Source organism: Octodon degus, unplaced genomic scaffold (genome assembly GCF_000260255.1).
Source record: "Octodon degus isolate 3935 unplaced genomic scaffold, OctDeg1.0 scaffold00142, whole genome shotgun sequence".
Taxonomy (NCBI): domain Eukaryota; kingdom Metazoa; phylum Chordata; class Mammalia; order Rodentia; family Octodontidae; genus Octodon; species Octodon degus.
This window is the reverse complement of record NW_004524718.1, coordinates 4,742,225-4,770,122: the sequence shown is the minus strand read 5'-3', so window position 1 is coordinate 4,770,122 and position 27,898 is coordinate 4,742,225. Positions and strand designations below refer to the sequence as shown.

The 27,898-nt window shown below is 39.6% G+C and overlaps 2 protein-coding genes across 4 annotated transcripts in view; one reads left to right on the top strand and one right to left on the bottom strand.

The window, feature by feature from the left end:
• Positions 1-47: 47 nt before the first annotated feature.
• LOC111812792 lies at positions 48-27,898 on the bottom strand. The gene is made up of 3 exons (XM_023701883.1): positions 27,727-27,898; positions 3,801-3,830; positions 48-616 (listed from the first exon to the last, which is right to left on the bottom strand). Exons 1-3 carry the CDS (start codon positions 27,896-27,898, stop codon positions 48-50), a joined length of 771 nt encoding a protein of 256 aa, XP_023557651.1.
• Positions 533-27,898, top strand: part of Ghr (growth hormone receptor) — a 283,568-nt gene continuing 256,202 nt past the window's right edge. The window contains exon 1 of one of the 3 annotated variants that reach the window (XM_023701879.1): positions 533-599. The gene's annotated coding sequence lies outside the window, so the exon portion shown is untranslated. The other 2 variants (XM_023701878.1, XM_023701876.1) reach the window with 2 other exon arrangements.

Genomic DNA, 27,898 nt, shown 5'->3' with positions numbered 1-27,898 from the left:
AGGCAAGCAACTCTTCAGTCAGGACGCCTTTGCAAGTCTGGCTACACTTAACACTCCTTTAGGTCTTGCCTTCTTTTGGGAGCAAGAGCAGACAGAAGTGCTCCGCAAATACCAATATTTTCCTCTAGGAGGAGCCGCGCAGTCCGGATGCGAGCGCCACGCACCAACTCCAGCTGCTCCGGGGAAGGCTCCATCCCCGGGCTCGGAATGCGTGGCCCGGCCGCTCTGCACCTCCCAGCAGCGGCCCCCTGGAGGCGGCGGCCCCAATCCCCTCTTCCCTCCGCCTCGGTAGCCAGAACCCGGGGAGCTGCGGGCCTGGCCCGAGGTGAACCCCGGTGAACGCGGCCGCCTTTCCCACCCTTCCCCTCCCTCCAATCGTCCTGTCCCCGCCCCTCCCTCCTCCCGGCGCTGACAGCCCCGGAGCGGCCGAACTCGCCCGCGCAGCCATGGGAAGAGGAGGCGGCCCAGGCGGAGGCAGCGGCTGCTGAGCCCGGCGGCTGCGGCGGCACCCGGGCTGGGGCAGGGGGACGGAGCCCCGCGCCTTCGCCCCGCGCGGACGCGAACGGACTCACACTCGTCTGGGAAGGCGAGGCTTGGAGGTACAGCCCTGGAGGGGCTCCGAGAACCGGGCTCTTCTTTTCCTCCTTTTATGCCAGAGACCCTGGAAGTGAGTCCTGTGCTGCCAGTTGTTTATTAAAGTGAAGGGTCTGCTTTATGGAGTTAACAGATTTCATTTTTTCTAGGTAACTTGGGGGTGGGATGTGATCGCTTCACCCAAAGTAGTTTTGTGCTGATGGTTTGCTGTAACCCGATCCGTGTTGTGGACACGTGTGGTGTGGTGTGCGTGTGCGTGTGTGTCTGTGTGTCTGTCTTGAAGTTGCTGCGGGCCTAGGGAGTTGGGGGCGAGGGGCGGCGCCCAGAGAACCGTCTCCCACTCAGGCGCCTGCTCCGCCCCCTGCGTGCGGGGTGAGGAGGGGTTTCCTCCCAAGACAGTTGTGTTAAAGTCCTAGAAGTTTTGCGAGTGTGTTTCTGTTTGACAACATCAGCCCGCCAGGCCGGGGCAGAAATTGCTGAAGCTGCGGCTGCTGCTCCGGGAGAGGGCCGGAGCCGGCGACTGGAGCGGCCTGGGCGCGGGCAGCTCGCGCCCCGCGCTCCGGGTACGCGGCTTTTGCAGCGTCTGTGCGGGCTGCAGCTGGCCGCTGGCGCTGGCGGACCTGAGGTTAGTAGTCTCGGCCATCCGGCTCCGTGAACTGAGGCGGGTGGAAATTGTGGGAAGCTGAACTCGCCCAGCCCTGGACACACACACGTGGTTCTTCAATCCACCAGTCTTGAAAGTTTTGACAGAACCACCGAGGCTGGAAGCCTGCGGGAGAGCAGGGTACCGCAGCTCTGGAGTCCGCGCGCCAGCTGCACGGTGGTGTAGGCCAGAGTCATCCACGCAGGGGGTCGTGGGGGCTGGCTGTTTGGGGCAAGGGCTTTATACCGAGCCCAGTGGCGCGTCTGCTGAGATCACGCCGTGAGGCTTAGTGGTCTGGCGCAGGGTGTGTATGCTGAATGGGTGTGCCTATGTGTGGTGCGTGTGCGTGTGTGTGTGTGTGTGTGTGTGTGTGTGTGTGTGTTCGCGCCTGGGAAGTGTGCTGGCTCCCAAACCAGTAGGATGTGCAGAGTGGAGGAGGAGGAGACCACTGAGTTGCTGCCTGCCTGCAAGGGCAGAAGACCTTGGAAGGGACAGGGAAAGGTAATGAGAGGCCACAGGGTTAGGAAGTCACAGCAGTTCCTGCACAGAATAAAGTACCATGGTCTTTGACATGACCCAGCCAGTTGCCTTGGAGGGGGCAGGTGCATGCAGAGTATGCAGGACTGGGGGCTGGAAGTGAGGTTCTCTGGAGAACTTTGTGGGGGCCATTGAAATGTGCTAGGAGATGTGTGTAAGTGGTACTAGGCGACACGGACAAGAGCAGGTTGGAGCTGTGAATCCCAGCGTCCTAGAGAACAGCTGACCATATGCAGTCTATGGGTAGTCTCAGAGGATTTTACACTTAACCTCCTTGAAGTGTGCCTGAGAAGTATTCCACTTCTTCTCACAAAAATAAGATATGTCAGCAACTGGTGTTCTAGAATATTTTCCTTCTGAATCACCCTGAAAATTTCTCTTTTTTTTTTTTTTTTTCTGGGTTACCTTGAAGATCCCAACTGTTGAAACACTTCCTTACATTAAAATGTTGAATAGAATAGACTTAGCAGGCAGGGTTGCTGGATCTGTTTTTTCTGAGATTCACAGTATTCCTTCCTTTTGAGAGAAGCAAAGGTCAGTGTTCTCTGATTAGATGTCAAGGGGCCTCCTGTCATTTGCAGTTTGCTTTCAGATAGACCTTTGGAACTAGCTGGAAGTATGGGTTTTACCCTCAGCAAACACTGAGAAAACATTTGGATCTTAAGCTAGTCTCTGCTCTCATCTTCTTCCACCCTTAAAAACTTTTGGCTTAACAATAGTCCAAGGAAAGGTGGTGAGTCAACATTCAGCACTTTGGGGGTGTAAATATATCACCTTGAAATTATAGTTTTGGTCTTACAAATACCAAGGAAAGCTCAACAGTTAATGGGGCAAGGTGTGAAATAAAGGTCTACTAATGCAATGACAGTGTGACGACATAAGTTTATTTTTTTCCAAAGTGAACGTAACTTTACCTTGCAAATATTTGCTCTAGCCAGAGTCTGGGGCTATGTTTTTCGTTATTTATTTTTAAGTAGTAGACTGCACATCATAAATGAACACCTCAGGCCTTCTCTATGCTCTCTGGCACCTGTATGAACAGATGTTTATGGTTCCTGGTAACCTATGGGGTTGTCATGTTGAGTATCTTATTAACCCAGGACATTATATTTATAGTTTAAGGTAATAAATGAAGCCACAGTTGCAGCCTACTTCTAGCAAATGTGTGAAGCACCTACTGCAGAAAGAAATTTTGAAGTTGGTCCAACTTGTCCAGCTTTTTTCGGTATCTGCTGATAAATATTGTTAATGTAATGATACATCTGAGTGTGGGCAGCAATTGCATACCCTAGAAAAAATAGATGTATGCTGTATTATTTTTAGTCTGCTAACTTAAAGTTTAAGCCCTTTTGGTCATTCTGCTGGTAAATTGCACAATCATGGAGATTTGGTTGCTTTTATAGAAAAAAAATTTAGAAACACGTCAATAATGAAAATCACTTTTATTTTGTAGTGTGTTCATATAATCCCTCTCTCTCTTTTTTCTCTCTCCCTCTCCCTCTCTCTCTTTCTCTTTTTAAAAATTGTAGCCCAGTAGCAAAGCATAGCCCTATAATCTGTACTATCTGCAATAATAATTTAAATAATGTCAACATTCAAATCACGTATCTTTTCAATTTTTAATTGGTAAGTATTTAAGTTTGTTTAAATTGGAGTCAGTCTCTCAGTTAATTTTACAAATAAAACAATATAGGATATCTTTTTGGAAAGTGATTTTTTAACCTGGAACAGATATCATATACATAATGTGTCCAATAAAATAGTTGCTTAGGGTAACTATTTTAAAAAGTAACTGCGTATCATGTCAACCTCCATTTCAACATGTAGGAAAACGGACCAATCTGGCTCTTCCTCGAAGTAGTTATTTGACTAATCTCACTTCATATCTGTCCTGTCCATTCTAGTAAAGATTAATTTCTAGCAAGTTTTTTCTTTTATGGAATGAACATTTTCTTATAGCTATTTGCCTACATTTGAGTTGCTGGGACTACACATAATAAATGTGATCTCTTTCTCTTGAACATACTCTTTGGAAGCAAGCATGTGTTCCTTGGTTCTTAATTCTTTTTTGCTTGTTCTGACACTTCTTTATCCACTGTAGAGTCCCACCTCCCTCTACTTTGAATGATGTCTGGAACACAGATTTAGAATTCTTACTGCTAGACACTCTTCAATACTCATGAGTGCTTCAACTATGTCATTATACCATTGAAGAATTTCAAACTTGTAAATAAGGCAATAACCTGTGTTTTCAAATTATTATCCATCCATCTTTAAAACATTATAATAATTTAATAATACTGTTTCATGTCTGAAATTACTATGACTCTGTGGAAGGAATGGTAGTAGACAAATGAAATAAAATTCTGTAAGTCATGCAGATAACTCTTGAATTTCTTCCTATCAACGAATCCCAAACAAAACAGTTCTGAGCGTAGAATGTTCTAGAGATAAGCAAGTTGAAACTGCATGTTATACATAGGTAGAGACGCTGTTGTGTTTTTTTCATAAACCACATTATGTTTGTTCCCGTGCATGTGAATCAGTACTAGCAATCAAGCATTTATTAAAAGCTGTTCAGGGGCTGGGGAGATAGCTCAGCAGCTTAAGTGCCTGCTGGGCAAGTGCAAGGAACTGAGTTCAGTCCCTCATACCAAAAAGAAAAAAAGAAAGAAAAAAAAAAAAAAAAAAGAAAGCTGTCCTGCCTGAGCCCCAGAAGTTGTGCCATTTGATCTCAAATGAGGTGGAAATACATCAGACAGAAATGCTTCCTGGGGCAACTTGGACTTGAAGTGTACATACGGGCTCTGTGAATAAGTGAATGACCTGCTTCTCTGCAGAAGACTGACTTGCTAATGTCACAGTGAAGTTGGAAGTACTCACTTTCCCATAAGCAGCTACATCATGGCATCAGTATGAACTGAGGCCTCCATAAATTGTCTTGTATCTGGACAGGAATTGAGCAAATGTTCTCTTACTCCAGATTTACCAAATCCAGGCTGTCTTGGAGAAAAGCAGCCAAGCTGACTGAATACTCAGAGAGGGTGTAGCTCAAAGGAAAGCACTTTGGGGATCACTGATTTCTGCATTTCTACCAGCAGCAGAATAGCTCAGAAGGGACTTTTTTCCTGAGGAAATGATAATGCCTACTTTTCAGGGTTGAATTATTTCCACGCAAGCTCTCTACTGTCATCTCTGGTCTGTACTAGGATTAGACACCTGCCTTGTGTGATTGATTTCTCTTGTGTGAATCTGGCTTTGGTATCCTAACTAAATTATGAGCTGCTCATAATCATTCTCTGAGAATCTACTAGAACAGTGTCTTCCTGCAAGAAAATTTGGTAGTGGATGATGGCAACAGTGTTCTTTTATTAGCAACTGGTGCGTAAAATGACTGTGCTTTTAGGGAGAGAGAGAGACAGAAAGAAAGAGAAAACCCACCTATCATGTATCAATTGATTTTAGTGACTATCAGAAGTTCTCTTTTGTGGGCAGACCCTGGGTCTAGACAAGGAGACAATGGCAGTATTTTGCTTGTAGATAAAATTTTCTGGAAGGGCCGGCCAAATAACTCAGTGGATTAAAGCACCTGCAAGTAGGCACAGGGCCAGGGGTTTGATCCCTGGGACTGCAGTCCTGGCCCCACCTCCAGGGTGCACTGAGATGGCAATTAAGACTGGGTGTGGGTGCCCTGTAATCCCAGCTCTTGGGAGCCTGTAAACAGGCAGATCGCTAGGAGTTCCATCTAGTAATAAGACCCTGAACACCCTGTAGACCCTTCCCTAAACTACACAAGAAAGAAAGAAAGAAAGAAAGAAAGAAAGAAAGAAAGAAGAAATTGTCTAAGAGTATGTATATTTTCAGTGAGATTCTTCAGTTTAACTCTTTGAAATATGGTCTTCATTCATATACATTTGTTTCTTTGTTTTTTTTTATCTGTTCTCATATAAAGAAAGGGTGAGGGATAGGGAGATAGCTTGGTGTCTAACGGCCTGCCTGGCAAGTACAAGGGCCTGGGTTCAATCCCTGGTACAGTATGCCATGCCAGACACTGACATTGAGTGTGCTGGCCAATGCACACCTGTAATCCCAGAGCTGGGGAGGCTGAGACAGGATAATCACTTTGAGTCCAAGCTGCACAGCGACACCTTGTATCAAAATAGATAAATAAATAAATGTATGGTTTAAAAAATTGAAAACAAGGAGGAAATGATGAAAATTTATGATTTTTTTGTGGGGGGGGAGTCTACAGGGTGTTCAGGGTCTCACTACTAGATCGGACTCAAGTAGTGATCCACCTGTTTATAGCCTCCCAAGATCTGGGATTACAGGCAAGCACCACCACACCCAGTCTCAATTGCTATCTCAGCTTGCCCTGGGGGTGGGACTGGCATGACAGGCCCAGAGATTGAACCCCTGGCCCCTGTGCCTGCTTGCAGGCACTTTAATCCACTGAACTATTTGGCTGGCCTTAAAGTTTATGATTTTTTAAGGCTAAAAATTTCTGTCATTATTCTGTCCTTTACATCCTTCCCCCAAATTAAGATAGACCAATTGCTAAGTGCTAAGGCATGTGATTACCAACTATTTTCCCTACTTGATATAGATAATATGTAAATTACTTTAGCACTTCTTGTAATTTTGGCCAACCATTTAAACTTTCTGGGCTTTATGTTTCTTGTATGTTAAAAAAAAAAAAAAAAGAAAGAAAGAAAGAAAGAAAGAGGAGAGGTAAACAAGACTGTCACTAATCACTTTTTCAGGGCTACGGTTTGGATACATTTAATTTTCAAATTTCTCTTTCTTGGGCCAGGGATATAGCTCAGTGGCACAGTGCCTTTCTGGCAAGCATGAGGTTGGGAGTTTGATTCCTTGTAATCAGAAAAAAAGAAAGAAAGAAAAATAAAAAAGAAAAGCAGCCCTAACTGCAGTAACCAAATTTCTATTTCCGTCAGCTCCTTTGACATTTTGCTTGAATCTCTTTAACAATACTTACTCCTTTGGTCCATTTTTAGTTTCATGGTCTGCTTTAAATCTATCTGTCTTGCTATAAGTCCCATAAGAACAGAAAGTAAATTTTATTTTTTAATATTTCCTCATTCATTAATGAATGCTGTAAATAGCAGATGTGGGAAGAATGTTACTTGAACTAATATTGAATGCTTTGGATAGTGGAGCTATAATTTATATCACTTATTTAACAATATACAATGGTTTGGGGAATAATCATTAAGAAATACATCTGGTTATTTTGTTCCTTCATCATTAATTTTTAATCATTTAAATAAAACAGAATAAAATGTTAGTGCATACTACCACAACTGTACTCCCTACTTCCACTGTAAAACAACCCAATGCCTCATTTGATGCAGGAGGTCTTTCTGAGTTTTCTGAGGGAGTTTTCTTTTGTTGCTCTTTTTGCTTAAAGCAAAAGTAATTTCTTTTTTTTTCCCCCTGCAGTACCAGGGATTGAACTCAGGACCCCGCACTTGCCAGGAAAGCACTTATTCTACTGAGCTATCTCCCCAGCCTCATAGAAGTAAATTCTATAGTATCATATTCATAAAAGAAAAGGTGATGGATGACAGAGTTCTTCTTGGTTAGCCTTGACTTCTTTCTTTAGTGCTTCATCCTACCTTTTAATATCCCCAGTTAGTAAATCCTCAGGTCAGGATGATTTTATTTAGCAATTCAAAGGGTGTGGTTTTGTCAGAAAATGCTGAGCTGTATGAATATAATTATCCCAACTTAGCTTCTAGTACTCCATTCCAAAATGAGCAGATAACTTCTCCCACAGAATCCTTAAAACTTCCAGATGTGTTTACTGCATTGGCCAGGGCTATGTTTTGTTACAGCCTATACTCCAACTACTTGTCATTAGACTAATGCAATAATCCCATAGTATCCTGTTTTATTAGATTGTGAACCTCTTTCTGTCTGTCTAGACTTCTACTTAGGACAGCATCTAGGGAAGAAGCTCTCATTTTCATGGGGATGCTAAATAGGTAGCAGAGAAGCCCTATTCATCATTGGGATGGGTAAAGATTTTGTAAATTGAACAGTTTCATTTGTATTTGTTTCTATATTAGGCAACCTTCCTTGCTAGACATTTGCAACAATAACTCCTTAATTTTTTCCTCAAAGGTTTAAAAAAATTAAAACAATCTATAATTTAAAATATCATAAAAGAGTCATCCCTTATCTACCATTAGTATAGAGTGGACATATAATAAAGTCTTTGAGCCAAACCAAAACTTTTATACACATCTTGCTTTTAAAATGTGCTTATTATATCAAGAACTATATCCATTTTCCATTTGCATTGTCAAAGCAAAAAAAGAAGACATGATCATTGCAGAACCAATTAGAGGTCGTTCTCTCCTCTGCTTGTTGAAGAAGGAGGAGGAAAGTGATTTGTGATGGAGTAGGTCCCTCTGGACTTCATTTCATTTATTGTATTTTTGTTTTTATGGTGCTGCACTTGAATGCAGGGACTCCTGTGTGTTGGTAAGCACTCTCTTACAGAGCCATAACCCTAGCCATTTTTGGCCCTTGATGATGGCTAGTAGGAAACCCAAACTTTCATTTCTGCTTGCCATTTTCAGAAAGCAGCTTATCTTCTTGGTCAGTGCGATGGCTAAGAATCCTAATTTTCTCTGTCAGTTGTTTCTCTAGACATGTCTAGCTAAGTGATTGTTATTCCATAAGCCCTCAGTTTGGTAAAGCAAAGTGAAGAACAGTTTGGCAAAGTGCGTGAATGGCAAATTGTGAAAAAGTTCTGAAGATAAAGCATCTTCAATGGCCTCTTTCCTTCAGCACAAAAGAATGTACCAGAATTCCTGGGCAAGATTGAATGAAGAAAAAAATGCCATGATTCTGCCTAGTAAGTCAGAAAAATTAAAGAAAAGAAGTAACTTCTTTGATATTAGCAGGATAGCATCTTATTTCCCTTAGGGATATTGACAAAACAATGTTTTGCTTGTCATAGATGTTCAATAAATATTTTATAGCTCATCTTAGTATGCAGTAAAACAACTGAGAAATTGAAATGTTGACAATAAATGTGTAGAAAGTTTGGAGGAAGAGGGCTGTTGATAAGATAAGAAGGCAAGTAGGAGATAAATTTATATTGCAAATTTGCTATTTTTCCCCTCGATTAATGATGATATCAAGATTTGATTACCAGTTTCCAAAGATGAATCCTGTTTCTACCATTTGTATTATTTAGAAGTTTTTAATGTTTGAAGCAAGAAGTAGGCAATTTTGGATTTATGTCTCAGGTTCAGTAGGACTTGGGAGATGTACCCACTTTGGCACACAGGTACCCCTCATCACAGAGCATAATGTTTTAATTCCCTTTGCTTTTGTTGTCTAAAGGTTAGTGGTTTTATTTATTCCTAATAATTATGTGAAAAGTGCTGTGATAAGTTTTTGGGAAAAGATGCTGAGTAAATACTTGTTTATTAGTCTACAGGATGCAGATTTTGCCAACCTAGCAGTATATTTTTGGTATCACTGAAAAGTCAAAGGTGCCATATATATTTATTGAGCTATTCATCAGTTCCCAAGAATGTGCTCGACACTTGAGAAATATGGAAGCAGTATAAGTCATGACCCTTGACCTTGAGACCAAGCTGCCAAGCTAGGAATGTAATTAACGTGGGTGATATGATCCTGCAAGAGTTGAAGACTGAAGGATTTAAGCAAATGTTCTCCTACACCGTACAAATGCTGCATTTATTAGAGACAAAGTTTTGGGGGAAAAGGTCTTCATGGGTGAGGTGGATCCTGAGTCAGGCCTTAAAATATAGCAATTTTTTTCTATATGTAGCAACACAGAGAAGGATGTTCTGTGCAAGAAGGGTGGGAACTGAGGACCAGAAAGTACAAAGCATGGTCAGAAAGCAAGGTGAACATTTCAATTTTTAAACATGTGTAAGTAAGAGATGCACCGGCACAGTCTTCCTCAGAACGCCCCTTCACCCCCACCGCATGTCCCCACTCACTCTTGCCACTTCCTGATACACGTCTACAAGTTCTCCTTCCTGAGTGTCTGTAGTTATGCTGAGTATCCTTGACATTTTAATCCATTCAAAATGTTTACTCCTTGGGTCAGAGAGGTAGCTGGGCAGGCTATGCGCCTGCCTGGCAAACACAAGGACCAGGGTTCAGTCTCTAAGTGTTGTGCCAGCCCTGGAGCCCCAGGCATGTTGTGTAGACCACCGAAACCAGGCATGGTGGCTCATACTTGTAATCCCAGTGCTGGGGAGGCTGAGACAAGAGGATTACTATGAGTCCAAGCTGTGTACTGAAACCTTGTACCAAATAAATAAATAGATTTTTAAAAAAATGTTTACTCCTTATGTAGTCACTTTGCCTTCAGGAAGAGCCACAAGTCACAAGGTGCCAGATTCCGTGAATAAGGTTAACGAGGACACCGTCACCTTTCTGTGAGCCCACCTTTCTAGTCCATGCAACTTGGCAATGACCTTCATCACAGTTTTGACCATACCTTGTAAAGGAAATGAAGGAGAACTTCCAGAACTCCTTGCGAAAGTGGCAAGGCTGACAATATAAATGTGCTTGAAGTGAGGACAATCAATGCCAATGTGTCTTCTTCTGTAATAAATTTCTATCATTTAAATTTTCATCATATACTTTGCCCACTCCTTATATATTTGGAGCTTTGTTTACTGGCAAGAGGTACCAAGGCAGGGTTTTGGAGACTGTGAATGTATTAACCATTGGAAGCGCTTTTCGTTGCTTTGTACGATTGCTGCACTTGAGCCCTCCCCGGGGTTGCCTACTGGGGAAGCCACCAGAGCGTCGTGCTTGTTAGCAGATGGTAGCTGCTTCAAGATATTTCTGCATGTTTTTAATTTCTAAATATTGTGTAAATTCAACTTTAAAGCTTCTTTGTTTAACAGTATTCTGAAAACACTATTAAAGATGCCAACAATGTGACATCCTTTTAAGAATATGCTTTTGAATTGGTCTCACAATGGAAGAATTAGCCAGGGATTCCCTGCTCCCCTCCACGTCTGTGCCACATGCTGATACTGACAACCAGCCCGGCAGATTCACAAGACTTCACAGAACTTTAGAGTATCTATCAGAGATTCTCAGCCAAACTCCGGCTCTATGTTAGGCAGCATATAGGGGCATCTGGATATTATAGAACTGAAAAGTATTATAGGCTTTTAATGTCCAGTCAGGGATTTCAAGTGCGTATAATGCCAGGAGCTGAGCTATAGAAGAAAGAGCTATGTCTCCCAAAATGCTATTTAGACCTCTGTTGAAACTTGTGAGTTCAGAGCCAGCCAAATAGCTCAGTGGATTAAAGTGTCTGCAAGCAGGTACAGGGGCCAGGGGTTCGATCCCTGGGCCTACTGTGCCAGCCCCAACCCTGGGTTGTGCAGAGACAGCAATTGAGACTGGGCATGGTGGCACACATGTGTAATCCTAGCTCTTGGGAGGTGGTAAACAGGCAGATCACTATTAGTCCAATTTAGTAGTGAGACCTTGAATATCCTGTAGACCCTTCCCTAAAATACAAAAAGAAAAAAAAAAAAAAAAAAAAGGAAACTTGTGAGCTCAGACTAGATCTAAGGTGTGTGTGATGGATTGAGAGTGTGTGATAACTAAGTAAGTCCATTGATTGGTGTAGCGTAGCTCTAAGTGTGGATAACATGGATAATCCTGGGTGTGGGTGGCACCAGTTAATAGCCATATAGCTATTCCAATCAATAGTCTTGATGAAACATAAAGGGAAAGATGAAGGCAGGCTGAACTGTTTTTCCTCTCTGATGGCCCTCTGCCATGCCACCCAGCCTTGGAGCCAGCTCACTATGGACTGAAACCTATACAAACTGAGTTAAATAAACTCCACCTCCTTTAATTTTGGGTGTCAGGTATTGTCTTACTAGTGAGAAAAGTAAGACAATATTTAATGGCCAAGTAGCATTTTTGAGTCTGTCATAATATTGCAAATAATATAACATCACAGATAGTGTAAATAATAAAGAAAAGAGGTTTATTTAGCTAACAGTCCTGGTCTACAGGGAGCAAGTTACGGATGATAATTGCCATCTTGCTGTCAGGGTCCATAGGCAGCACGGAGGAACAGGGCAGGAGACAAGGAGCAGAGCAAGCATGCATCTTCTCGTATCTTTGTCTTCTTCTTCTTCTTTTTTTTTTTTTTTTTTTTTTTTTTTTTTTTCAGAACTGGGGATTGAACTCAGGCCCTTGCTCTTGCCAGGCAAGCGCTTATTCTACTGAGCTATCTCCCCAGCCCCTCTTTGTCTTCTTATAAGGCCATAATAACCATTCGTGGAGACTATCTGGATGACCATATCTATCTTATCACTAACTAAAGGCTCAACACCTGAATCAAATAGCTATGCTTTTATACCTCCCAGTGGGGTTAAATTCCAATACATAATCCTTGGGGCCCACCCTCAAACCATAGCAAACATATTGTTTACCTCTGTCATTGATATAAAAGGGTGCAAGCTATGGTCATTATCTCATTGTGTGGATTAAGAAAGCTGATATTTAACCAGCAGTTTCTTTCCCCTACTTGGAATACAAAGATCTGCTATAACTCACGCTTGGCAAATCCCTGTTAAGGTGTGAAACCACATGAGAAAACAGATAGGTTAGCATTCTGGAAAGGCCAATGAATAGACTTTGGAATTGCACAAATATGGCTTAACCATTGGATTTGGATTCAGTCTACCTATTTTTATTTACTATCCTTATGCCTTCCTGAAAATTAATAAAATTCTTTCCACTGTGTCTACAATGTTGGGGGTAATGATTCCTCACAAGAGTGTTAGAGTTTCAGTTGAAAAAGTGCCGGTGTATCCTGAGCACTGGAGATAAAGAAGATCCTGCAGTGAGCACCTTTTTGAAATGATTGAAGAGTGAAATTTCGAGCCTTCAGTATAAAATGCCCACTAGATATCAATTACTATGGATTTTTCCACTCAACTATCCTTCAATAAAACAAATTAGAGACTCAATGAATTCCACAAGCGATAATTTTGTTTGAACTATTGTAGCAAAATCCCTGATGGCCAGAAAGTAGTTCCTTGTGACTTCTCTGTCATTATGCCAGAACTATTGCTATTACAGCAAAAATGCAAGTTGATCTTGTCAGGCTAGACCCCAAGGAGCAACACAGATCACTAGGACAGGCAGGATTGAAACAAACAGCAATATCTTTCTTTTAAGTGCAGTGTGGCCTGCTCAAGGGTGAGAAGGCCATTTACCACGAACAACGGGAAAGAGAGAATCTGCTTTAAAGAAGAGTTTAAGCACGGAAGGGTCCTTTGTGGGTCTTGTGCCTCTGCAGGAACAGAAGTACAAGATGACAGTGGTATTCTGCTAATTTATAGCATGACATTCTGTAGACACACAGGGTTTCCCATAAGCCTGAGAACCAAGCCTGGGAGCCATCCTGATAAACAGATTTATTTTAGTCTCTTGGGCTAAGTAAGAAGGGGCATCCTGCTTGAACAGAGTGGTGGCTTGTAGTTTTTCTGTTCAGGTTGGGAAGGGTACAGTTGTGATGACTTAACAGACCTACCCACATGGCTACTGGAGGCTTGTGAGACTTGTGTTTTAAAATCAATAATATAAATCATTCTGGATATGTTTCTTAGACAGACTTGTGTTTCTAGTGATGGGATGTTCGCATTAAGCAAGGTGATGCTTTTGACAAACTAGAGGTTAATCTTGACTTTGCCAGTGGACTGGTGTGGTGCTGTGGAAGACCTTTCTGAGTAGAAAACAGCCTTTGATGATCTGATGTAAGACTGAAGACTTACAGGAAGTTAAAAACAGAAGATTTACCAGTGTTTTAATCATTGATTTTGAATAAATAAGCAGACATGAACATAGCTTCATGATTTACCATTATAGGGGCATTATAAAATTCTCTTTGATAAAAAATAAATAAAATTGTCTCTTTGTTAAAGGATAATTCTGTTTAAAAGTAGGTATATTTGTTCATGCAGGCAGCAGAATTAAAGAGAAATATTTTACACAGTCAAGCAGGACTGGTCCTTGCAGGATCCAGTATGGAAGACAAGAAACAACTTTGGGAGAGAGAGACATTTCAGCTGTGGGCCAGACCTCAGGACAAAAGATACAACAAAAATTCCCACATGCCAGGGATTGATATTCTAACTTGTTATTAAAAAGTAAAGCCATATTAATATGCTGAGCTGTAAAAGACTCAAGTCAACAACTTCTAACATTGCCAGTCCTATGGGTAACCCACTAGTATTATGGACTACTGGACTATATTGGAATATTTTGCTGAATTCATGCACCTACAATATTTAAATGGCAATAAATACCCATCTTTGACAAACCTAAACAAAAAAGGGCATACAAATGAAGGACCATTTTATATCTGTATATACAAAATAGGATAGATATATAGCTACTTTCTCTTTATTCAATGAGAAGACAGATTTGTACTAATAATGTTTGGACAGGATATCATGGCAGCATCTTGTACTATGAGTAATCACTTCAAAGACAACAATATGCAATGTATTAATTATTGAAACTGTCCTACTAATCAGTTTTGAAACTGTCTCATTGCTGTTTGTTTCTCAATAAAATTAATTTAAAAAAAGAAAAGAAAAGAAAACCTGAGAAGAGTCGCGAACCCAACTTCCTACAGCAAAAGCCCCAGTCCTGTACTATACCTGCTTCCTACACAAGCTTCCCCATTTGATTCCAATTTAATCAATTTTACCTGAGCAATTATGCTTGTAATCTTATTGGTTGACCCACTAACCCACTTCATGCCCACCTTGCAAGTTTCCATTTTTCCCCAACTTGTGGATTTGCTCTGTAAAAATCCCTAGCCAGGGATATGGCACAGTGGCGTAAGTGCCTGCCTGGCAAGCTCAATGTCTCAAATTTGATACCCAGTCAAAAAAAAAAAAAAAAATCCCTAGAATAGGTAGCTTCCTTGACATCATGCTCGAATTCCCATCTTTCTCTCCCTTGGACAGGTGTTTCTTTCTCCCAATAAATATTCTGCTCTTTACCTCTGGCATTCCTAAAATTAATTCTTTAATTTTAGAGAACATGAACTCATCTCAGTTATCTTTCAAGATAGGAATTTCTTTCCCCTATATCATTATGACTCTCTCTCTCTCTCTCTCTCTCTCTCTCTCTCTCTCTCTCTCTCTCTCCCCTCTCTCTTTGGCAGAACCAGGGATTGAACTCAGGCCCTTGCACTTGCCAGGGAAGCACTTATTCCACTGAGCCATCTCCCTGGCCCCCATTATGACTCTCTTACAGATATACTGTGATCAGATGTTAATTATGGGATCTAAACAGTTTTTATAACTATGTAAAATGGGAATTAAAGAGAACCACAAATGCATGTACAGTAAAGGAATATTAAAATGAACCGACAAAAATGGATCTATCTATTACACTGGATACAACTGATCTACAATTATGTGGACAAAGTTATTTTTCTACAAGTTAATTTCTAACTCCCCATAGCTATAAAATAGCATCTTCAAAGACAAAAACTCAGAATCCTATAGTATCAGCTAATCCTCACGGCTATCAAACACTCTGTTGAAAGGATATTCAGTAGTCTCCTGTGCTCACTTTAGCAATACACAAATCCCTAGCATTTCTATTGGCCACCATCCCTGCTTAATCTCTTAATCTATTGATGAAAATCTGATGAGGTTAAGTTCTGTAATCCTGGGAAAATTTCCCAGATATTTGTTTTACTTTAAAACTTTTGATTATGAGAAATTTTAGGCACATATAAAAATTTTTTAAAATAGTATTTTGTGTCTTAAGGTACCTGTTACTCACCTGCAACTATCAGAAGTATTATGCTGATCTTGTTTCATCTTTTTACTCTACCTCTGGGTATTTTAAAGCAAATCCAAAGTCATCCTCTCTTTTCATGTGTAAATATCTTAGAAGGAATCACCAATAAAGAAGCTGCTTACTTTTAATTGAACACATGGATATGAGAAAATAGTATGCTTTACAGGTGAAAATTTGTACTTACAGAATGTAGACAAATTATTATGGAGCAAGTGTTTCAACAAAGTAGTATCAATAAAGACTATTACAAGACTAGTTTCTTGTCATTTAGGCCTAGATCAAATATTATCTTCTGGAAAGTGCTTCTCTTCACTCTTCACTAGAGAAAACTTACAACTAGGTAATACTCTTATGTAATTCTATTTTATTTTCTTGATGTGCTTATCACTACCTAATTTATTTATTTTAATGTATTAATTTATTTTGCTTTCTTAATTTTTAAAGAATACAAAATAGTGATAGAAAAAAAGCATTAACATGATACAAGCTTTCACTAAAAAAAGTAACACAAATTCAGCAATCATTGCTGTATTACATGATGCTGTCTCCATATTTGTTGTTCAGATTACCAGATAAAAACATGCAATATTTGTTTAAAGAAGAAAAAAAGCAAAACAGTAACAAATAAATTATAAGAAATTCAAAGGAGGAAAAAAGATAAAAGTATAATGGGAAAAAATGTAAGCATTAAATGCCCCTTTCAAAACCAATTATAGCAGACTGTCCTTCTGACAAAAGATGGCTATGTAGAACATACAAAGACTTTTTAAAAAATCAGACCTCCAAAATTCAAAGACTCCATTCAAAAATGGCAAAGATAAAAATGGCAAATAAATATGAAAAAATGTTCAATATCATTTGTCATTCAAGAGATGCAAATTAGAACAACACTAAGATACCATCTGAAACCGGAAAGAATGGCTATCACCAAGAAGTCAACCAATAACAAGTGCTGGAGAGCCTCTGGGGAAAAAGGAACCCTTCTCCACAGTTGGTGGAAGTGCAGCCTGGTGCAACCATTATGGAAATCAGTATGGAGATTCCTCAAAAAGCTAGGATTGGAGGTCCCATTCAAGCCAGCTATTCCCCTCCTGGGTATTTTTCCAGAAGAACTAAAAACTTCATACCACAGTGATATATGTACATCTATGTTTATCGCAGTGCAATTTGTCATAGCTAAATCTTGGAAACAACCCAAATGCCCATGGACTAAAGAATGGGTAAGGACAATATGGTACTTTTACACAATGGGGTGTTATTCAGCTATTTTGCTTTTCCTCTTCAGTTCTATGGCAAACCTGGAGACATTTTCTATCCGCTTCACTTCATATCCCCTAGAACAGTGGTGCTGAACCTATGGCATGTATGCCACACTGGGCTATTTGTCATCGTTGAAATCTCTAAAAGGTTTGCCATCACTGCTCTTGAAAGTGCTCAGTAAATTTTAGATGAGTAAATGCATTTTAATCATCAATGGGAGGCTTTGTTTGCATTTTCCAAATATTTATTTTCCTTTTATATGTCAAAAATATGTGGCTTTCATGTGTCTCTTCCTGATATGAAGTTTCATGATTGGATGAAGTGAAAGATTCTTTTTAGGGGTCAAAAATAATCCAGGCTGCCTATAAAATCTCCTGGCAGATGACTTTCAATTGTCGTCTTCAGTAGCCACTTCACTACTAATATGCAGAAATGGTGATGGGAGTCAGGTCTTTGTTTACATTTACCCCAGAACAGGAAGAGACCATGAGACAAGGATTCAAGTAAGAGAAGCTCACTTGGGAAAGTGAAAAAAAGGACAAAGAGTCAGAAGAACGTGAGTTAGGAAGCAAGCATGAGAAGTTTAATATTTATGAATAAGTTTTCAGAGTCCAGTAGAACTCGCATCCTACAGTCTTCTCTTCCAAGGTTGAAAGAGTCTGAATCTTTGTTCACCAACCAGCTCCCGCCAGTCATTAACTCTGGGACACTAGTTAAGGGTAGAGCAAAGCAATCTTTAGCAGTCAGAGAGAACTATAAGGCAGAGAAATGGAGGTACTGGCTGTCAGAAATTAGGTGATATGAGGTTGTGGGGATGAGGAGGCGTGTGGTTGGGAAGAAAGGTTACTTGCATTGAATAGCATGATAGGAATTTTTACAAATATCTGGGACTAACTGTAGATTTACAGAAAAGCTTCAAAGATTATACAGAGTTCATACAGATGCCTCATCTAGTTTCCTCTAATGTTAATGTTAGTAATTACTATATAGGTCATATATATAAAGGTAAGAAATCTACATGAGTACCACACCTTTAACTAAACTTCAAACCATATATGTCTTTACAATGGTTCAACCAGTCTTTATTTTTCTAAGATTCAGTCCTAATACAGTCCAGCAGTCCACAAGGGTAGTGGGTTATCCACAGAAGTTGTTTACTTGAGCCTTTCACAGCTCAGCATATTAATATGGCTTTACTGTGTTGGATTGTTTTGCTGAATTCATGCACCTATAGTATTTAGATGCCAATGGAATACCCATTTCTGATAGGACTAAACAAAAAAAAAGGTGATACAAAGGAAGGACCAGATTGTATCTGTATATGCAGAATAGTTAGGATAGATATACAGCTACTTTCACTTAATTCAGTGAGAAGAAAGATTTGTACTAACAGTGCTTGGACAGGATATTCTGTCTGCATCTTGTACTACAGATAACTACTAAGAAGATAACAATGTACAACGTATTAATTATTGAAAGTGTCCTATTAATCAGTTTTGAAGCTGTCTCATTGATATTTGTTTCTCAATGAAATAAAATTTAAAAAATAAGATTCAGAGATGAATACCGTATCATCTTTAATTTTATAATTTTTAAATACTATATAAATGTTTTATATCTGGGCCTTCTCATATATTTTAGTAACTGGTTTTTGGACTTACATAGTAAGTCTACTAGGGCTAGTGTTGTCAAATTCCATATTATTATGAACACACAGTGTGTCCTCAAAACTAACTGAATATATCAAGCAAGAAGAATAAAACCATATTAATAGGTGTAAGTGTAGCTGAGTCTGAACACTTCATGTGAATTAGAGTCACTATGCCAGCCATATCCAAGCTGCAGCGCCCTTTGCTTGCCCTCTTTTTTGTTATAATAAAAATACATTTAAAAAGGAAATTGTGTTATTTATATTTAGTCATAATATTATATATTCCACATGTGAGATAAGACAATTCCTCTTCACTCCTAACTCTCCCCCCACAAAAAAGGGCAAAAAGGGTGATCCACACATTGGATACAGCTACAACTGAGGTCATACAAGGCACCTAGCTTTGTCTCTGTCTCACAGCTCACTCCTGCTAACAGTGAGGCATGCTTCTTTGGGGAACATACAAGTGAAAAAATATGTCTTATGGGAGGTAAGCTGAGAATAAAACACCTTTTTCTGACTCCAGGGCTTGCATTCTTTTACTGTCACTCTCACTTTCTCTGTTCAATTAACCCTGATTCTTGGTGACTTTGCTCAAGGAATATAATTTAAAGTTCTGTATTATCAAACTGGATTAAGCATCAGCCTTGAATTTGTGTATTACTCTCGGAGTGTTTCTTACTTTTATAAAATCTGTTACTAATATTCAAATACCTGCATGAACTGATCCCGAAGATCTTTGGAAATCCACTCATACTTCATTAATAAGTAATGTTTTGATACAGAGCCAATAATACACATGAAAACAAGCAATTCCAAAGGGCAGCACATTGATGTTATGTAATAACTGAAAGTATTTTACCATTTTGTAAAATGTCTGAGTTTGGGCAGTTGGTCTCCATTTCTCAATCTTTCCATAGTTAATCCTTTTTTTAAAAAATCAGTATTTCATTAAGGATTTGGACTATTCAATGAAATCTTTGACTAATCTTTGCATTTGCAGCGGCCTAATGGGAAATTATCTCAGTTGCCTTGGAACTCTGGGCATGAAGTGCAGAAGTAAGAATTCTTGTAAATTATCTGAACTTTGATTTTGGGAAGATAAACAACATAGGTATCTAGGCTAACCAATGCTGAAATTCTCTTAACCTCTAATTCTAAATTCAGACTGACTAGAAGGGATTTATGGGTTTTTTTTGTTTATTTTCTGCTTTGATTACAAGCTGTTAGAAGTCAAGAGTTAGCATTTGATAACATAAAATCTATATAAAACACAAATTACTGGCTAAAAATAAGATCTAATTTCTATGATACAAGCAGCAGATCTTTTGTAAAAGAAAGAGTTGGAGAGAGGGAAAAAGTTGTGATGTGTTATGTCCATGTACCATCTCCCCACAATGAATGTAACCCCTAAATACTGCAAACATGTACTAAGAAAAATAAAAACTTTAAAAATTATTATGTGAGAATGGACATTTTTTCTTTAGAAGAACTAAGTAGGGATCGAATAAAATGTAATCTTGTTAGACTCTTAACAATGGAAATATGGCACACCTGTAAACAAGAAATAGCATTACCATTTAGAGCAGGTGTATGGACGTTTACTTATACAGCTACATTAAGTTGGCATGAATTTATCTGATTATAGAGAGAAGATGACAGATGGATGGAGATAGAAGGGAGCAACAATTTAAAATAAAAGAATTAAAGTGTGTAATGTGCATATGCCAACTCACCATGATGAATAAAACTTGTTTAAATCTACAGTAAAAGTTTGCGTGGTCTTAAACCGTTACCCTTGATCCTTTTTATATGCAATATGCACCTAGAGGCACAGCCTGTGAGTGTAGATTTACACACTGCAGCGCAGGAAGCCACCTCAGGAGCGGTGAGTGTGCAGACAACGGAGCCAGGCTGGCAGTCCTACGTGGCAGCCTACAGAGCGCTATGCTTTCATCTGTTTATATACAGTACTTCTGAAAAAAAATTAAGTTTCTGTTTTTCTTATATTGCACAGGACGTTTTTCTATTTGCCTCCTTAGAAAACACTCTGAGCTCTAGAGGAAAAAAAAATCACAATACTTTTCTATGTCTAAATTTCAAACTTAGTTTTGCAAGAGGTAGCTTATAAATACAGGACTGAAGACCACATTCTTTACTTGACAAGTACTCAAATTATTTGCTCAACCATTGCTAGGTAGGCAGCGTTCCAGGAGTTCTTACTACGGTTAATGGCAACACCAAGTCTTTTGCTCATATTATATGATTTAACCTCATAAAAAACCCCAAAATTTGTATTACTACACATTTGGCGAAGCTGTAATGTAGGGAAGTTAAATAAGTTTTAAAGCACTACATGTGGAATGGAGTGCAGTCAAGGTTTAGACTCTTCCTGATTCTAAGTGCATGTACGTCTCATGCTTCTAACCACTGCCTCTGTGGCTCTTTGACATGCCTTCATTCCGGAAGTGACATACATTAGCTGCCCTCCTCTTTGATGTGGGCTGAACTTCCCTACTCATTTCTAATAAATGGAACAAAACAGAAGAGATGATATAGGGGTTTGGAGGTCAAGTCATTCTGAGGCACTGTGGCCTCTGTCTTGGTGGCTCTCCCTCCTGTACCCACTGGATCACTGTTTTGGGCCACCAGCTGCTATGTTTCAAGCTGCCCTGTGGAAAGCTCGAGGTGGAAAGGGGCTTGGGGACTTCCACCAGTCAGCACCAAGTGAGGAGTCCTCAGCGAGGTAGCCAGTTCAAAACTGAAGCCTTTTTTGAACAACTACTACCAGAATAAGCTTGGAGATAGAACCTACAGCTCCAATAGAGATTACTGCAGCCCCCATCAAGTTTTTTGGGGAGTGAGTGGCACCGGAAATCGAATTCAGAACCTTGTACTTGCCAGGCAAGCGCTGTGCTATTCAGCTATATCTCCAGCCCCCGTCAATAGTTTGAGTCATCTTCATGAAAGACCATAAGCCATAACCATCCAGCTGAGCTGCTTCTAGGCCACTAGACACTAAGATCATAGCTATTTGGTTTTTTTAAACTACTAAGTTCCAGGTTAATTTGTTATGGAGCAGTTGATAACTAATCCAGCCTGATTTGGCATTGGTCATTTTTAAAGAAAGATCTAGACCTAATATTAATTTCACCAAATCTTAAATTTTAAAACAATCGATACACCAAGAAGAAACTTTTCAGAAAAAGTTTCATTATTTAAGTAGTAGAAATATTAATTATCAGTGAGTATAATACTTTTAAAGACTTCTCAAGAATTGGCAATTTTGTAAGTCAAAGGACAATGGCTTTAACAGTCCATGATTTCAAAAGGAAGGGTATTAACAATAACATTTCTGAAGACAGCATTTTGGACTTTTAAAAGGTTCCACATGGGAAAACTCAGGAAGTATTCTGTTCTGTAAATTATCACTCATAATCTCAAATTGTCAAGACCGAGCTTGCACTTTCCATGATTTAAAGAGGGATATAAAACTAAGTTGAATTTTAACCTCTTCTCTCGTGGTTTTAATCAGCTTTTTCAAAGGGGTCTTGGTAGTTGAGAGGTCAAGGCATTTCTCGGTTTGTTCTGCTTAACAAATTAAATTAAGTCTGCTTTATGGCCACCTGCAGTTTAATAAATGACTTGGACTTAGATAATATCTTTAGAGCTTGAGCTTATAAATTTGTGTAAGATTGAATATTCTAGTACAAACTCATCCAGTGACAAATTCTGGAAAGTGTGCGATTAGTGTTGGTTTGAATACATATGTAGTTACTGAGTGTATAGCACTTAAGTTCTGCAGAAGATCCTGGTTGGCTGGCCTTTACTTCCAGTGTGCGAAGGTAACTTATTTTCTTACACATTTATAAATTGAGTTCAGGAATTCATTCATGAAGTAGATGGGTTAGTTTTTGTTTAGAATTTGGAATGGCCACAAAGCAGTAGTGCTAACTTTCCTTGACTAGGTTAGAGGACATAGGTCGAACTCTCCTGGTCCTTACCCTTCAATGTGATTTTCTGTAGGCAGATTGTTACTTGAGTTCTCAGCACCACTTTGTATATTATATTGGACTTGATAGTAGTATGCCTTTGACCACGATCCATCATCAGTGTCATTGTCACATATCATTTCATTTGTTCATTAGCTGACACATCAATGTCATAAACCCAACATCTGTTGTGTGTTTACACTGTGTCTCGCAGGGCAGTGGACTATGTGCCAGCATATTAAGATAAGCAGCCCAGAATCTGCCCTGCCTTGTTTCATAATTTCATGGTGGGACATTAGCCAAGTGTAATTAAAATTGTAAGCAATATAAAATAAATGTATGGGAGAACTTGACCTACATTGGGGATTGATGGTCAGGGAAGGTTTTTTTTTTTTTAAAAAAAGTGACACTTGAGATTAAAAGAATAGAAATAAGGAGAAAGATAGTATTCTGGGGAGAGGAAATAGGATTCAGGAAGATGCCTAGTACTTTTGAGAACAGAAAGCAGTGTATATGAACTGGAGACAGTTTGTTTTGAGAGCTGAAAACAGATCGAAATTCAGAAGCAAGACAGAACACAATTTTATCCAAAGCACCCTCACAGATATATGCATGGAGATGTTTAATCACGTATCTGAGCACCTGTGAGCCAGGCAAGTTACACGCATAAAATGAAACCTAACACTGAGACAGCAACTGTCTTCTCTGCATTAAACAAAAAGGAAGCCAATTAATAGTTGCTGAGTGTATAATACATGTCAGGTGCTACGGAGAGTATAGAGATTATATTGTAAGCTTAGCCTTCTTGGAGGGCAGCATTTTTATATATCCATTAAGAAGAGTTATTAGAACCAAACAGTCTTTATGATGCTTTCTATAAATGCAGAGGAACTACTCTCTCTCTCTCTCTCTCTCTCTCTCTCTCTCTCTCTCTCTCTCTCTCTCTCTCTCACCCCCAGGCAATGTTATTGTTAGTGCACATCAATATACTAAGTATTGTATAGCTGCAATATAGCAATGCATTATGTAATATTAGAGTATACATAAATGCTGTGGTATAACACTTTTTAGTTCTGTGCACACAGAAGGTACCCAGAATTCCCAGTGCTATGGCAAAAGACTTCATAATGATGAGCTTTGCATAGAGAGAAACCCCTCGCAATTAAGAGAGTTCCAAGTGATAGAAGCTGTACACATAGACCAAAAGGCTCACTACGGTTTTCATCTCACCCCTGAGTCAACCAGAAGCAAAGCTGCCACAACATATATTTATCTCCTTGTAATTTCATGTCATATGCCAAGCTAATTTTAAATAATTATCATTTTGACCATTCCTTTAAAAGTTGTCTTATGCATGTGAATTCAGCTTCAGATTTTTGTGATAGTCACATCTCTATGATATTAAACAACCTATCTTTCCATCTGTATTTTCTGCCAAGCTTCAAACTGAACTTTCTCTCATGTTATACTTGTTTGTACGAAACAACTTTTGTTCATGCTGTTCTCTACAAAGTCCTCTCTCTCTCTCCCTCTCTCCTCTCTCCTCTCTCCCCTCTCCCCTCTCTCTCCTCTCTCCTCTCTCCTCTCTTCTCTCTCCTCTCTCCTCTCTTCTCTCTCCTCTTTCCCCTCTCCTCTCTCCCCTCTCTCTCCCCCCGTTTATACTTCTCTCCCACTTTTTCTTGTGTATGTCACTTTACCTCATGTGGGCTGAACTCAGAATCTATGCCTACAATCTGTCTTATAGCCTCACTACAGAGAGCAAGTCCTCTCTAAGAGTTTATTGAGAAAGTCAAGGTGCATTTTTCAAACCAGAGGGGATCTTTTTTTGCAAGGCTTTGTTACGATTTTTAAAATTTTATCAAAGAGCTTTGTGTTGACTTTTGGTACTGCCTGTGGTACTTAGCCACGTGCTGGCTAGAATGGGTCTATAGTGGTCATTTAGTAATTAGAAGTTGATGGATTTGTTCTGTATTGGATTCAATTTTTGCAGGCTTTCAAAGTGAAGAATTGGCTTGATGAGATAAGTTGCAAAGGCAATGTTATTGTTAGTGCACATTTTGAAAGAACTGTGTTATCTTTTAAAGCCAAGAAAATAGAAACATGAATCAATCATGAGTGGGATTCATTGTTGGAATTGTGCCACCATCCAGTTCTAAAGTATCGGTGGTGAAGCTATTAGAAAATATCCCTGAGAGCATTCAGTAGCTACTTGTATTCACCAAAAACTTTTATGATCATGGTTATTTTTGCTAGCAAAAGGATTTGGTGGTACTGGAATAATTACTTACTGTTTTCAATTTTTAAATTTATAAACTGGTCATGACAGTGCCTACTGTCTATAGGGATGAATTTTCTGAAAATATTCTTGATCTCCATTTAAGTCACACCTTGCAATTATCAAGATTGGCTACAGTTTGGCTTCTCACTGGAAAAATGTAGTTCCATTCATAAAACATGTGCTTGTCTGCACTACGCTGAATAAAGAAGAATATGCTGTCAAGCACTATGCTAAAAGGCATAAGGAATCAAATTTCTATATTTTTTTGTTTTAGTATGTTTTACAGTCCTTATCTTGGGGGATGCTGCTTTGCATTTTAAAGTCTGGTACAATCCCTTTCCCATTCTCTGAGCAAGAGACACTTACAATAGGACAGTGAAAGTTAAAACATTAGTAAGCAAAATAGTTGCAAATACTAGCAGGCTCACTGTGGCTAGAAGACTTCATTGCCAGGGAAGGCAGAACTGCCCAGGCCATTCATCTCTGTCCTTCAGCTATGCAGCTGGGCAGAACCCATTATTTGCACTCAGCAACCTGTGGGTCCAGGTAATCAGACCCTGAGGATGCCATGAAGACCCGGGATTTTTGTGTAACTGCACTTGTTATGTACTCCAGTAGGAGACAGGAGAGATGGGGGACTGCAAAGATTCACTGCTCATGGAAGGACAAATGGACAACTTTCCTGAAAATTAGCATTTTAGCCTATACTTAAAAATTCTCTAAGGGATCACTGTCGCTGAAAACTGGAAAAGAAAGAAATAATTTTTTTTCCAGGATTGGTGATTTAGTGTGAGGCCTCTGCACTGAAAGGTCATCTCTTCAAGACATTTTAAATTGTTTTATCTTGACACAGGTTCTTGCTATGTCACTAAATTGCCCAGGATGGACTCAAATTTGAGAGCAGGTAACAATACACAAAGCTGGGAAAGAATACTTTTTTTAAAAGAGGAATCACCCATAAGCACAGAGATAGAAGAGAGGATGTGGGTGTAGGGAAATGTTAGGTGGTTTGAAAGAATGAGGCCAGATGCTGGAGGGCAGATGAAGGGAACTGAGGCTCGAAAGCTATGCAGGGGTCATATGTTGGATCAGGGATCTTGGCCTTTTCTGGGAATTGGTAGGTAGCTGCCACCCGAATTTCTTATGTCAGTGACATGATCAGATTTTCTGTTTTAGAAATCCAACTCATAACTCTTTGAAGGAAAGAAATAGATTTCACTGATTGGCAGGCAGGGAAGAGGTATATTATTATTTGTAGTAAAACCAATGAGCAATGACTTCTCTTACACAACCAGTAAAATCTTGCCACCATCTTCATAGGAGGCATGAAGTGTGGAGTTTATCATAAAGCTTTTTCAGATGCAACTGTGACACGTAGTGATGCCACAGTCCTCATGGGAGGAAGGCCACCCCTGCACAGGGATACATAAAAGTGCAAACAACCAGGCGAATGCAGCAGTTCTTTGTCACATGCAGAAATTCAGCATCCAAAAAAACAAAGACACTGAGTTAGTGGCAGTCATGATACTGATGCGAAAGAGTTGTCTTTCTTTTTGTGCTGTTGCACAGGAAAAGAAGCTTAAACCTAATGAGATGGGTTCTTGGGAACACCAAGTCTGTGTTTCTTCACTTGCTATATATAGACCTCTGGCCACAACGATCTATGTCGTCCATCCTCAGGCAGATGACACGGCAGCATTCATTTCCTCTGAATTGAATCTGCTCACTGTTTTTTCCTCTGGATGAGGTTGTTTTTTGAGTTTTCATGGAACTTCATAATTTATATAGGGATAGAACTTGGAAAAATTCATAAAGTCAGTCACTGATAAGGTATTTATTGAAGCTTGGATTGTTTGCTGGGTAAGTGTTTGCCTTCATGGAGTTTTACAATTCAACATAAATACTGCACAACAGACAATAGATTTAGAAAGGACACCATGGGGGCAAAATGAGTTGAAATGTGTTATGTATATTTATCAATTCCACACAGTGAATGTAATATTTATGTACTGCAAGCATCAAGCATGTACTAATAAATGTTGAAAGAAAATCACAAAAACTCCAGGCTAAAGAACTGACATTTATACCAGGCAAATATTTTCATCTTTCTACTGAAAATCAAACTCCAATTTACTGGGAGAAGTTGAGAGTTTAGCTAATGGTATAATGGACAAAGAAGTCAGAAGAGTTGAATCTGTATTCTTTTCTCCTGCAAGCAGTAGGTTGCCTTAATCTCTGAGTTCTTATTTCTATTTCTTTGTCCATAGTACTCATAAGTAGATCCGATGTGTAGCTGTAACTCTGAGGAAACAAGCAGATTTTTTTTATGGTACCTGGTATTGAACCCACAGCTTTACACTGAGCCACGTACCCAATACTTTTATTTTTTTAAGACAAGGTCTCATTAAGTCACTGAACTGCCAGGCCAGGCTCAAGTTTGAAATCTTTCTGCTTCATCCTTCCAGAGTGCTGGGATTATATATATATGACCAGAATGCTCGACTATGAAACTAAACTAGATACTCAAGCCTCAAATTAAGTAAACTGCTTATCATTAAAACCAGAAAAATGGTGACAAACAAGCTACACCTGCACAAGCTACTTGTCATGAGAAATTAATCTTCGAAGATGGGCAAATTCCGAGGTTGAGTGGACGGGGTGCTTCAGCTCATCAGCAGTGAACCTCCACATGCCGCTGCACGAAGGACATCTGTTTGCAGTTAAGAGGGGTGGGGTGGGGGAAGGGAATGTGATTCATTTTTGAGGCTTTTAATGAACCTCACCACACATGCACTTTTCTATTTTTCCTGTTTGGGATCTGGATCATTAATTGGGATGTCACTGGCTTTCTCTGGGGAGCAAAGAAATGATTGTTAGGAATTTTCCTTACTTGTTTCTTCATTTACTGCAGGAAGAGGGAGCTCTTTTTTATCCTTCCCAGCTTCCCTGTTACATTCACCTTTTGTTTTTTCACTGCCAAGACCAAAGACTGTGGTGGGAAGAGCTGGTTCGTGTGATTCATAGGAGCTTTGGGGCATGGACTTATGTGGGTGCATTTCCAT

Coding starts and splice junctions, on each gene's coding strand:
- LOC111812792 (XM_023701883.1), bottom strand. CDS start 27,898: ATGGAAATGCACCCACATAAGTCCATGCCCCAAAGCTCCTATGAATCA. Junction 3,831..27,726: donor TGCAGTAAATGAAGAAACAA/GTAAGGAAAATT, acceptor AAAAGAATTAAG/AACCAAGGAACACATGCTTG. Junction 617..3,800: donor CACATGCTTGCTTCCAAAGA/GTATGTTCAAGA, acceptor CGGTTCTCGGAG/CCCCTCCAGGGCTGTACCTC.